Here is an 11,668-nt window from a genome sequence, read left to right on the forward strand (position 1 = left end):
CATCCATGAGTGCTGTCTACGACCACAAACAAACAAATCCGGCCACCTAGTCTGGAGATACAGCTTCACACCTCAACACGAGGAAAAAAAGAAAAAAAAGAAAGCAAGTAACTAAGAAAAAAAAGTTAAAATGACTAAGTTTCACACTTCTTCTATGCTCTTGCTTCTGCCTAGCAACGGAGCTTATGCAGCAACTAATCCCTCACATCTGCTATTTTCTTAGAAACTTTAGAAGTTAGGATAGTCCTGCTTGACGGCCACTGTTGTTCTCCTGTCGCGCAGAAACTACACTTAGTCAATCTCTACCATACACACTGTCAATCCAATCAAGTGCACGAAATAATCTGTGCACCGCCATCCCATCAAGCTGATCGGGTACCGTCATCCTAAGGACTCCAAAACGGCGCCTCAAGAAAAGATGCCACCACCGCCCGAACCTGTTTCAGTTCTTCAGTTTTCACCTAAAAGAATCCGCAGGGGTCAAAGATCCTCACCGCAACGCCTCCGAGAACGATGGATCATGGCACCGTCGTCGCAGGCACCGGTGAAGACCGGTCATGGCTTTCGTCTAAGGACCTGGACACCATGATGACCACCAAACTTCGCTGGTTGCTACCAAAGTTGGCCGCTTGCCGTCGCCGCCCTCCGTCCACCGCCGCAGAGCCGAGCCATGCTCGTTGTAGCTGCCACAGATCATATTCGGGTGGATCCACCCGCAGAGCGTCGGCCTCCGCCTAGGCGCCTCGCTACCGCCGCGGGACAAGCTTCCTCCAGATCCGATCGGCCGTCGCCGTCCGCGGCCGAGCGGACCCACCCACTTGGTGCCGGCCTCCATCCGGGCTTCTCACCCGCCTGGCACTATCCGCCACCGCGAGACCTGCCTCCGCCAGATCCGGCTAGTGAGGAACCGGATCCCAACGGCGTGATGACGAGCCGTGGAGGACGTCGACAAGGAGGAGAGGGAGGAAGCCGGCCAGCATTGGCCGCGTTGCCCCTGGATGAGAAGAGATCCTTGCCGCCGGCCATCATCGTCTCCGGTCGAGCCTTCCGGCACTCGGAGGAGCCCCCTGCGGCATTGTTGGGTGCCACCGCTTGCTGAAAATAGTGCTTCTTCCATATCTCCTATAAAACCAGGATGTGGAATTTAGGATTCATGGTAAGGTTAGCAAGGTGCCTTTCTAAAGTTAATGTGGAGAAAGAAAGGTTTATGTAATTGGTTTTTATAGGCGTTTATGCTCTGTTTGTTTCAGCTATTGTGAAAAAACAGCTTGTAGATCATGGATTGAAGCTGAAACAAATAGACCTTACCTGCATCTTGATTGAGTAAGATTATTTAAGGCAACCTAGATCAACAACTGAAAAAGATGGAGGAGGATAACTGTTGTATTATGAAACCGAACAAGCCGTATAGTTTAATTTGAGAACAAAACGCTAGCATGATTCATCCACAAGACTAGAACGTTTAAAATCCACATGATCTAAATCTAAAACAAATATAACATTATACACTCAATCGACATCTAGTACATCACTCACGACAAGCATCAAAAACCAAAAGCAAGTGCCACACCTCTAACGTATACAACACTTCACAGACTGACTCTGAACCCAGCCGGAGTCGTTGGACCCTTCGTCCCTACGTATTCTGTGTTCACACGTGCAATGGGTATAAACCGTACGCAGAAGTCGGAACAAGGTGGATACTTGGGGACGGGATCGGACGGACAAAAAGCTCACAGCGAGGACGTGTCAGCCTGCACGCCCAATCAATCAATCGGATGCATTGGGTGGCTACTGGGGCCCCGTTTAGATCACTTCAGAGTTCCAAATTTTTACACTCTCTCTGTCACATCAATTTTGGGACATATGCATGGAGCAGTAAATGTATGTAAAAAAATAACTAATTGCACAGTTTAATTGTACATGACGAGACGAATCTTTTAAGCCTAGTTAGACCATGATTAGATAAAATTTGTCAAATACAAACGAAAACACTACAGTAGCAAAAAGTTCCAAATGTTATAAAAAGTTGCGATCTAAACGGGCCTGGCTGCACATCAGCACCAGCTTGACAGGCACGCCGACGGAGACTTTACCTGACCGGCGGCTCGATCTAAAATATTGCAGCACGAGCTCCATGGCCGCGCGACGACTCGAGCAAGTCCACGGCTGATCATAGCATCCGGTAGCACAATCATGCCTTCTTATCTTATGGGAAGAGACTTGAAGCTCAAGGTAAGATCCACCAGATGCAGTCATGCAGCTGCAGCAACTCAAATACAAAAATGATAGGTGGTAGAATCAAAGACTTCAGGTTGCGGATGCCGTCGCCGCACTAGGAAATTCCACCCAAATTCAGGGGAAGAAAACGCAAGCAGCAATTTGAATGCATGGACGGCCACAAGAAGAAGAGCACGCGATGACGCAAGTGATGGGTGTGATTTGGCAATCATGTGACGCAACTAGAGGCAGTTCGTCGACATTTGGAACAGTAGTGCGGCAACACGTCAACTTGTCGACGAGAAGCCGATGGGCTTCTGCCACTTGACAGGCTGAAAGCGGAGTTCATCAAGCGCGCGGATAGTGTAAAGTGATGCTACGGCCACGATCACTGGATGACGGCAGCAAAGCGCATCATGTTTAAAGCATGGTGGTAGATGCATCCGCGACATCCATTCACTTCGTTGTCCGTAGGCCCGGCCCTCTCCTCGGTCCATGGGCGCCGGTCATCATGGCCCTCTGGCCTGGCGCCGGAGCCTCTCACCTTCGCGGCACAGGTAGTCCTGAAACCCCTCCTGGAAAGTGGAAACCTCATCAAAGCTAATCATAACAGGTTTTACGGCGAGTTTCGTAGCATTAATTACCATGACACATCAGCATTTTTAATGATGTAGCACTGATTTAGTGAGAAAAGAGAAGAAACCATATTCATCCCACAAAACTATACTAACTCGTTTCCAAAGACGTTGGAAATGGCGTGAAACGACCACTGTGACCGCCGTTGTTTCATAGGGGATCCTGTGCTCATTTAATTACACTTAATTACACTGGTTACAGATATACATGCCACACCAGATCAACTAGCTTGGAAATATCGAAATGAAACTCTCCATTAAAGCATAATGTTTCATTCATTCTCTGAGGAGGCATAATGTTTCGTTCATTATCTGAGGTGGCATTCTTCAACGAACCGTCACTGCTGATCAGGAAAAATACGCAGAAAGGAACACCGGAAAAATTGAGACAAAACACACTGGAAAAATTGAGACAAAACTTTTGCTTGGAGCAAGGCTTATGATTTCGCCGGCTACCGGGCTGCAAGTCTGCAACACAGGCTAGGTCACCCCTGATGATTGCGGACCCGTTAGTATTTAATGCACAGCAGCAAGCTCACCCAGTAGCAGCAGGCGTAGTGCCTCTCCGCCGGCTTCAGCGGACGCGTCGCGAGATGCCCGCCTCCCCTCTCTTCATTTCTCTCTCCTCCACGTAGATATCAGGCTGCGTACAGCTCACCATAATACTTGCGACTGTGTGAGGTTGGTAGGCTTTCAATGCACAACTTGGAGTCTGTAATGCAGACAGCATTTTCCCATGGGAAAAGGTGCTAAAATCAGGTCTTTGTTTGGTCCATTTCTGTAGTTCTTTTTGGGAGATTTGGCATGTGACATTGACACGATGAGGCGAGAAACTGACTCAGCATCATGTGAAAGATCAGCCTGTGTGCTTAGCAGTAAAGTCACGTCTTTATTCCTGATACAATGCATATATCACTCATATCTGGCCTATCTGCAAGACTCACTTCTGGTCCCCGCTTGTCTCCAAGGATGATGTCCGAAATCCCTTTCTTTCAGTTTTGTTAATCAAGTTCTTCAACTTTTGGAAATCTTACTTTTCCAACTAACTATACTAGGAGGGCAGCCATGAAGTTCCAACAACAAACTTTAGTAGAACACATACCACGGCAGCGCTAAAAATTGCTATTTTGGGAGCTCTGCTGCAGGTGCTAGCTCAACCCCCTTTCGCGTCTTCAAGGAAATTATCTCGATGTCTTTCATGTTAGTTACACATTTTCTTTTAGAGAAAAATGTTAGTTACACATTCCCTTCTCAGATCAAGGCAACACATCAAACCCCCATCGCTCGTTACACTGCTCCAAGCATCTTCCCTCGAGCAGAAAGCAACTGTCCTCAGTTCTCTGGTAGTTTGGTCCAATCCATTCTCTGGCAGTGAAGGCACCATTGGGCTGAACTTGTTTAATTCAATTTCTAATGCTTGAAATGATGACCTAGCCTAACAACAATCTTGGTCAGATCGCAAAAACGACCGTAAAAAACAAAAGAATATCGCAAAAGGAAAGCTCTAGATCTCGAACAAATTTTAACGGGACCGGGCCATTTCCTAACAATTCGGTATGAGTTCAGGTTTACTGAAAACGATGGATCGGATGGAACAAGGTGCTGACGAGGGAAGGAGGAACCTTGCCGCCGAAGAGAAAGACGCCGGCGAGCCCCGCGGCGGCCGCTCCGCCCCAAATGGTTGCCGTCGACGACAGCAGCGACCAGCCCCGGTAGATCATCTTCTCGCCGCCTCCACAGCCACGAGCCCACGGCTCCACCGTCTCTCGTACTTCTTTCTCATCCCTTTCCCTGCGGTAGCAACATCCCAAGTCCAACAGCAGCAGGTTTTTCATTAGCGGGCTCTTTTCATTCGACCCTGCTGAGCCTACCGTCCATGGGCCTTTTGGCCCGCAGCGCGGACTTTTTCTTTGTGTTCGCGGCCTTGCAGGCTCGGTGTTTTTAGGCCCAAGACTCATCGAGTGGCCCAAGACCCGCCGCCCCGAGTCCCGATCTGGTACCGTCTCCTAATCTCCTTCGTGCTTCCTCTCCGACGTGGACAGATCGCCGTGCTCACCGGACTGTCGCTGAAGCTCTGCTCACAGGGTGCGCCAAGGTTCGAGAGCGGAACTAGCTGTTGGGTACTCTCAGGCCCGTTCGGTTCGCGGAGAAACCCGCCACGTCAAAAAAAATTTTAGAAGTATTAAATAGAATTTATTTATAAAATTTTTACGGATAGGTGCTAACGAATTTAATAAGTTTAATTAATCCATAATTTGCAATAGTGAAGCTATAGTAACCCTCCGCTAATCATAGATTAATATACCTTTTTAGATTTGTCACGCGAATGAGTACAGAGGTTCTACAATTAGTTTTATAATTAGATTTTATTTAATACTTCTAAATAAGATTCGATTCATTTTGACGTGACAAAGCTAAAAATTTAGCCCCTCGGAACCAAACACCCCATCAATTGTGAGCTGTGATTCAAAAAGAGAAAACATCAGGAATTGTGTATTTTTCAGTTGCCAGTACACTCATTTTTCACCAGAAAATGTGCATTTGTTATGGGATGGACTCTTACCTTTTTTATCTTTTTTTTGGCACAACTCAGCATACATGACTACAGGAGAACAACCTCAGTGCAAAATCGATTTTCTAGAGCCAGTGCAAAATTCTTCTAAAATTCTCACTTTCGGAAGGGAAAGGAAAACCTCAATCCGCCAAATCATCTAAGTAATGTGGCCCCCACCACTGACGGACACACCCAAAAATAACACTCTTTGCGTGCTGTCACGTCTGACGACAGCATATCAGTCTCCCCCTCCCTGACCAACTTTGACTCAGCCAATCAGAGCTTTCGCCGGCGACGAATCTGTAGCAATCACCTCCTGGACGGCGCGGCCGCGTCCGCTCTCCTCCCCTTGACGGCGCCGGCGCCGGCGCCGGGCGACCGGCTATCCGGCTCGGCCGCCTGCACGGCGCGCCTGAGCACCTCGACCACCTCGCCCATGGTGGGCCGCTCCTTGGCGTTCTTGAGCAGGCAGCTGTCGGCCAGCTTGGCGATCTCCCGCGCGGCCTTCACCGAGTACTCGCCGCGGAGCCTGGGGTCCATGATCACCCGGAAGTTGCGGCTGTCCGGCGGGAACTGGGCCACCCACTCCAGCATCTTCTGCTCCGCCGCCGGCTTGTTCCGGTCCAGCGACCGCCGCCCCGTCAGGATCTCGTACAGCACCACGCCGAAGCTAAACACGTCGCTCTTCGCCGTCAGGTGCCCCGAGTCGATGTACTCCGGCGCCGCGTACCCTTGTGTCCCGACGACCTGTGACACGGAAATCACGCCACGGAGCTGTCAAAACCCGACAGATTTTATCGCGGTAGGCAACTTTCACGGGCACAAAAGCACGCTCGGTCTTGACAGATTCATGCTATCTTCACGTCCTGCGTCAGCAACTCAGCATGGCATCTAGCGCAGGCTGTTTTCAGAGTCAAATGCCAGTGCCGTGCATGGAACGCGTCGAAAGAAAGCGAAGGCGCAATTGACAATGGAAGCCTAGGTGCATTGTGTTGCCAACGTACTAGGGCAATGGTCGGCTGCCAACTATTGACCATCACCATCAGTGCCTGGAATTGATGGATGAAGCGAGATTACTCCAGGTAAAGACTGAGGAGGACATACCGCAGTTGAGACGTGGGTGTTTGCTCCAGTTGGTCCTTCCCTGGCTAGTCCGAAGTCTGACAGCTTGGCTCTGAAGTCCTTGTCCAGTAAAATGTTCGACGTCTTGAAGTCCCGGTAGATTACCTAACCAAAACGCAAAATTGGGGATCCAGATAAGGATTAGCTTTTGGGAATCAAAGACTCGTCAGTTGTCAGCAAGCAAACAAAGAACAGAGGTACTGTGGCCCACGTTACAAAACAGGAGACGATGAGGTCTTAGCACTAATAAGGTTAGCCTGAAAAAAAGGGCGATATTTTGAACTTGCTTTATGGTTGACAATAATCAGCTGGAGAACTCTCTTTACTAAGGCACTTGATGCTAGACAAGGCTGGAACTTTTGGTACAATAGCACAGCTAGAAGAGAAATTGGATACGTTGGCTGCATGGAGGAGTCCTGAACATTGAACTGTGCTTTCAGAAAATGCCAACGAAGTTGGCTGCCTGGAATCTTTGAGGCACGTAGACAGGATGGCTTTCGTTATCTAGGACGCTTTTCCATTTCAAAAACCATGGAAGAATGAGGATAGACTATTCTTTGCAAGCAATGGTGCAGGTTTGAAGGATACCTGGACTTCTACCCCCTCGTGCAGGTAGGCCAATCCTTCTGCAGCACCCAAGATAACCTGAAGCCTTTTGTTCCACGATAGAGGAGGATTAGCTCGCCTGAACAAGTGGTCTTCCAAGCTCTTGTTCGGCATAAATTCGTAGACTAACAATCTTTGTGCCCCTCTTTCGGAGTCAACAGCGCAATATCCAAGTAACTTTACAAGATTTGGGTGCTCCAGAACACCAAGAAACTGTACTTCTGCCAGCCACTGCTTATGTCCCTGGTACAACAAAATTCAGAGAAACTGAAAACTATTAGAAAAAACAAGGATGCGCAAATAGGTAGTATAACCATATAAACATCCAACGAAGAAGTAAGGAAGCAGCAGTGTACAAATATTTTCTAATAGCCTAAGAACATTAGGTAGACACTAGGGCACTAAACACTCAAAATAGTGCTTCTTTCCAGAGAATAATTTTTAATTTATATATGATACATGGTGGCTTTCCTTGTTCAAGAAGATAAACTATATAGCTTGAAACAGTCTTGTATTCTAAAGGCAATCCTTTGATCGATTCCCATTGACAGCAGGTTCATTTGCAACTACCCAGGAGGAATCAGCTTCCTTTCTGAAAAGTATATCTTTAACACCTAAATGGCTATATTACTTAATTTGCAGGAATAAGAAATTGCATTTCACCACTTTGTGTTGATGAAAAACATCCAAACATGCAGACTAAGGAAGGAACAAAACAGATACATTAATTTTACCAAATCAATAGCTTATACTCCCTAGCAATGATATATTTTATTATTGATCAGTCAACATTCACAAAATCAGGTGCTCATCATTTGCAATGTTAAACAATGAATAAAGAGGCATTATGCACAATGATAACTGACGTTTCTTTGCAGATTGGTGTATCGAGATTTGGTCTCTTAGTAAGTAGTAGTCAACTAAGATTAGCATCATGAATGTATAGGTTGCCCAGCAAAGAGCTCCATTCTATCCATTGGTCTCCTTTGATTGAGTAAATTCAATACTGCAATTTTGAATATGACTAGATGGTTGGTTGACATCATTTTCTGGGCATCATACTTCTCCTCTGAAATATGAAAAGGTACATCCATGGTTTATATGGTTACTGCCAGCTCTTTTTTGTATGAGCGTGTATATTCAACATCCAGACTTGTCAAAGTACATTTATTTTTCTCCACAGCTGGAAATCACAGTAACTAAATAGTTATCTATTTATTTCCCCTCCATTTAGTTCTCCAAACAAAAGGCTATGAGGTGTTCTCCCAGCTACTTAACAATTAATTATTTGCAAATTGACAATTACAAATGCCATCTGAAGTGGACTGAAGTTCTTATGGGATCTAGTAACACCCATTGAAGGGGCTCATGAACTCTAAATATGTTTTCAACCAGTATCAATCAATACTACAAAATATTGTTTCATAAGTTCGTCTTAACGTGTACACATTGTCCAACTGCAAAAGCAACCAAGTGTGGTTTAGTCAATACGACTCTAAGTGATCCTGGAAAGTTCTTCTTTACACTTCTTTTTCTTTCCTCCTAAATTGTCTGTATCTAGAGAAGTCCAAGTATCCTAACAATGCATACCAGTATCAACAAACACCATATTGGCAAATGCATAAATCAAACTCTATGTACTTATGCATCTTTTTCATTCAGCTATTTAAAATTTTCTAAAGATTTTTGCTGAATCTGGCAGAAATATGCACTGATCCTGCAGATAAACAGGTTGAAAGAAAGAAAAAAAAAATAATTGGCAAAAACCATGGAAGCTAAACTGCTTAAGAGCAGATTTGCTTTCTGCCCACATATTGATCATCTTCCGAATGCTCTCAGCAATTGTTGGACTAGCCAGCCATTGAAGAGTATCAAGAAAAACATGAAAGTCAGTTGGTACCCCTTTTTTTTCTGAAAGATGCAAGAGATCTCCCCCATTCTAATTCCCGCGAATTATTTCTCTGATCCCACCTCTTCTCCGACAAAACGTAAACGGAAAACCTGCCTACAACAACACCGTAAATGCGGCGTCCACTTCTGAATTTTGTTATCTAGCGACACAAGTTATCACGGGAAATAGACCAGAGTGGTACGGAGAACTGACTACAGAGTCGCAGATGGCATGCGCACGCCCTGGGAGATAAGGCAAGAGAGATGGCAACAAGAGGAGAGAGAACAATCAAGCAAGCAGAGCACGTACGCACCTGCAGGCTGCGCTGGTTGAGCTTCTTGACGGCGACGGGGATGCGGTCCCCCTTGCCGTCGGCCGCGCGGACGAAGCCCTTGTAGACGCTGCCGAAGCCGCCCTCGCCGAGCTTCTGCGCGCGGCCGAAGTCGGCGGTGGCGGCCTGGAGCTCCTCGTAGTCGAACACCCGCAGCTGGCCGTGGCCCCGCTCCTCGTACAGCGACGAGATGCTCCGCTGCGACTGCGACGAGGCGGCCGACCCCGCCGACTTGCTCACCGGCCGCACCGCGCCGGAGTCGTCCGACCGGCTCGTGCTCACCCCCGACACCGTGGTCGTCGTCGTGGTCGCCGGGCCCGACGACGGCGGCGCCGACGCCCCCCGCTGCCCCGACGACGACCCGCCGCTCCTCGACCTCCGCTTGAACCAGCCCAGGCAGCTCATGTCCGCGGCACAGGCTGTAGCAGCAGCGGCAGAAAGCTCCGCCAAAGCCGGCGGCTTTCGAGTCGAGTCGCCGGCACAAGCAGCTCCTCCTGCCGCCGCCGCTCTCTCCGGGGATCGGAGCGAACAGCGCACGCGTGCCGTGCCGTGCCGCCTCTCTGGGGATCGTAGGCTGCGAGCCTACGCCTCTTTGTAAGACGCGAGGCTGAGCAGGCGGTGTGAACGCCGGAAGGGGGGACGGAGCAGAGAAGGGGAGAGCGCGCGGGGACAGCGTGGAAAGGATGAGAAAGCCCGGCACGGGCGCGGCGCGTACGTGCGTGGGCGCAGCTAGTGTGGAGCAGCGGTGGTGGCGGTGCCGTGCGGGAGAGCGAGCGGGCGCGCGTCCTCGTCCCCCTTTTGTGCTGCGCGTCCGTCCGGCCGCGCGGGGGCGGGGGTTTTCTGGTGGCTCGTCACGTCCGGTTGCGGTTGCGGGGCGACGCGGTGTGGTCGTGTGGACGGGTCATACCTGTGCATGGATGGCGACGGCTCTGGGGAGAGGGGACATCCGGCCGGACGCGACGAGCTGGGAGTTGGGGAGGCCCCGTTCAGGGACCGGAAAGAAAAATCTTGCGTTACAGATGGGGTCCAGCTGTGCTTCCGGGTTCTGCTGAATTCTTGCGTTATTACAGATCCGTTGCTCATTGGGTTCGTTCTGACTCCTCTGACCGAGCCACCTATGCTACGGTCAGTAGCTGGATTCGTTCTGCTGATCCGCCAGTTTTTTGGGTGTTTTGCCAGGTTGGATTGGGAACTCTGAATTGTTTTCCGTGTTGTTTTGTCTCCGTAGGATCCTAGAATTGGTTTGCAAGTGGAGATCTCTGACGAATCATGAGACGTCAGTGGAGGATGGTAAAGAAAAGGGGACACGATTAGTTAGCTCAATCAACTTTGAATCTCCAACTAGTCAGAGGGTGCACGTTTGAACAAAAAGGAAAACTGAAGAAGGATAAAGACCGAGCAGGCCTTTGTTTGACAACAGCTGGCGTGCCCTGACGGCATATCTTGGACTTCCCTACGATTTCGTGGTCCATGAGATCCATGATCGACATGTTCCAAAGGTACTTTTGATGCCACAATTGCTCACCACGAAAAGTTCAGTTTAGACCGTGCAAAATTGCTCAACTAAAGCACACACCAGAACCGTTTTCTCCTGCGCTTTTTCCAGTGAACTCAAAAGAGCAGCAGAGAAAAACAAAAGGCAAACGCGGACAGACAGCCGATGCGGTGCTGTGCTACTTTCTCCTCTTCCTCGGAGAGAGGAAGACGACATTGACGCATCTGAACAGGTTCTTCCGGACGGTCAAAGCACGGAGGCACGCGGGCTGGCTGGTTTGGAATCGTGCGGGACGCCCGTTCAATTGAAGGCTGCGTCTGCGTCGCGTCGCGCGCGGGCGGTGGGGCACGGCTGTCGGTCTGCGCCGGTCCACTTCTTGACCGGGACGGGACTGGCCTAGTTAGGTGCCGTTTTTGGTGGTTTGCTGGCTCACTCACCCTCCTGTTGCTTTCTGCCTTTCTGGACCCCGGCAGTTTTTTTGGGGGGTTTCTGAACGCGTTCCCGTTCGAGCGTTTCTCCGCACGAGCCGAGGAAAGGAAAGGGCAAAGGCGACTGAAGTCTTGGATGCAGCAGGGTCGCCGGCTCGCCGCCACGGGTTCACGGCAATTGCGGCGTGGAAGACTCCTCCGGTCGTGCCAGCCACGGCAAGTCGTGGTAACCATTAGCCAGGGATCAGCGTCGAAGCAATCGCCGGCGTGAACTGCATGGCAGAGGGTGTTGGTCCCATGACACTGCCGTGGTTGGTAGCTTTCGTAGGTTTTGAGGTCATGGTGTCGCAATAATACGGTCACATTGCCCCAATAATGTTGCTCAT

The 11,668-nt window shown here is 49.3% G+C and overlaps 1 protein-coding gene across 1 annotated transcript; it reads right to left on the reverse strand.

Annotated features, from left to right (window-relative positions):
• Nucleotides 1-5,395: 5,395 nt before the first annotated feature.
• On the reverse strand, nucleotides 5,396-10,169 carry LOC112881899 (probable serine/threonine-protein kinase PBL19). Its single transcript, XM_025946819.1, has 4 exons — nucleotides 9,342-10,169; nucleotides 7,120-7,380; nucleotides 6,514-6,636; nucleotides 5,396-6,156 (listed from the first exon to the last, which is right to left on the reverse strand). Exons 1-4 carry the CDS (start codon nucleotides 9,762-9,764, stop codon nucleotides 5,719-5,721), a joined length of 1,245 nt encoding a protein of 414 aa, XP_025802604.1. The 5' UTR covers nucleotides 9,765-10,169; the 3' UTR covers nucleotides 5,396-5,718.
• Nucleotides 10,170-11,668: the final 1,499 nt, after the last annotated feature.

This window comes from Panicum hallii, chromosome 2 (genome assembly GCF_002211085.1).
Source record: "Panicum hallii strain FIL2 chromosome 2, PHallii_v3.1, whole genome shotgun sequence".
NCBI lineage: Eukaryota > Viridiplantae > Streptophyta > Magnoliopsida > Poales > Poaceae > Panicum > Panicum hallii.

Coding starts and splice junctions, on each gene's coding strand:
- LOC112881899 (XM_025946819.1), bottom strand. CDS start 9,764: ATGAGCTGCCTGGGCTGGTTCAAGCGGAGGTCGAGGAGCGGCGGGTCG. Junction 7,381..9,341: donor TCAACCAGCGCAGCCTGCAG/GTGCGTACGTGC, acceptor TTGTTGTACCAG/GGACATAAGCAGTGGCTGGC. Junction 6,157..6,513: donor ACACCCACGTCTCAACTGCG/GTATGTCCTCCT, acceptor TCCGTGTCACAG/GTCGTCGGGACACAAGGGTA.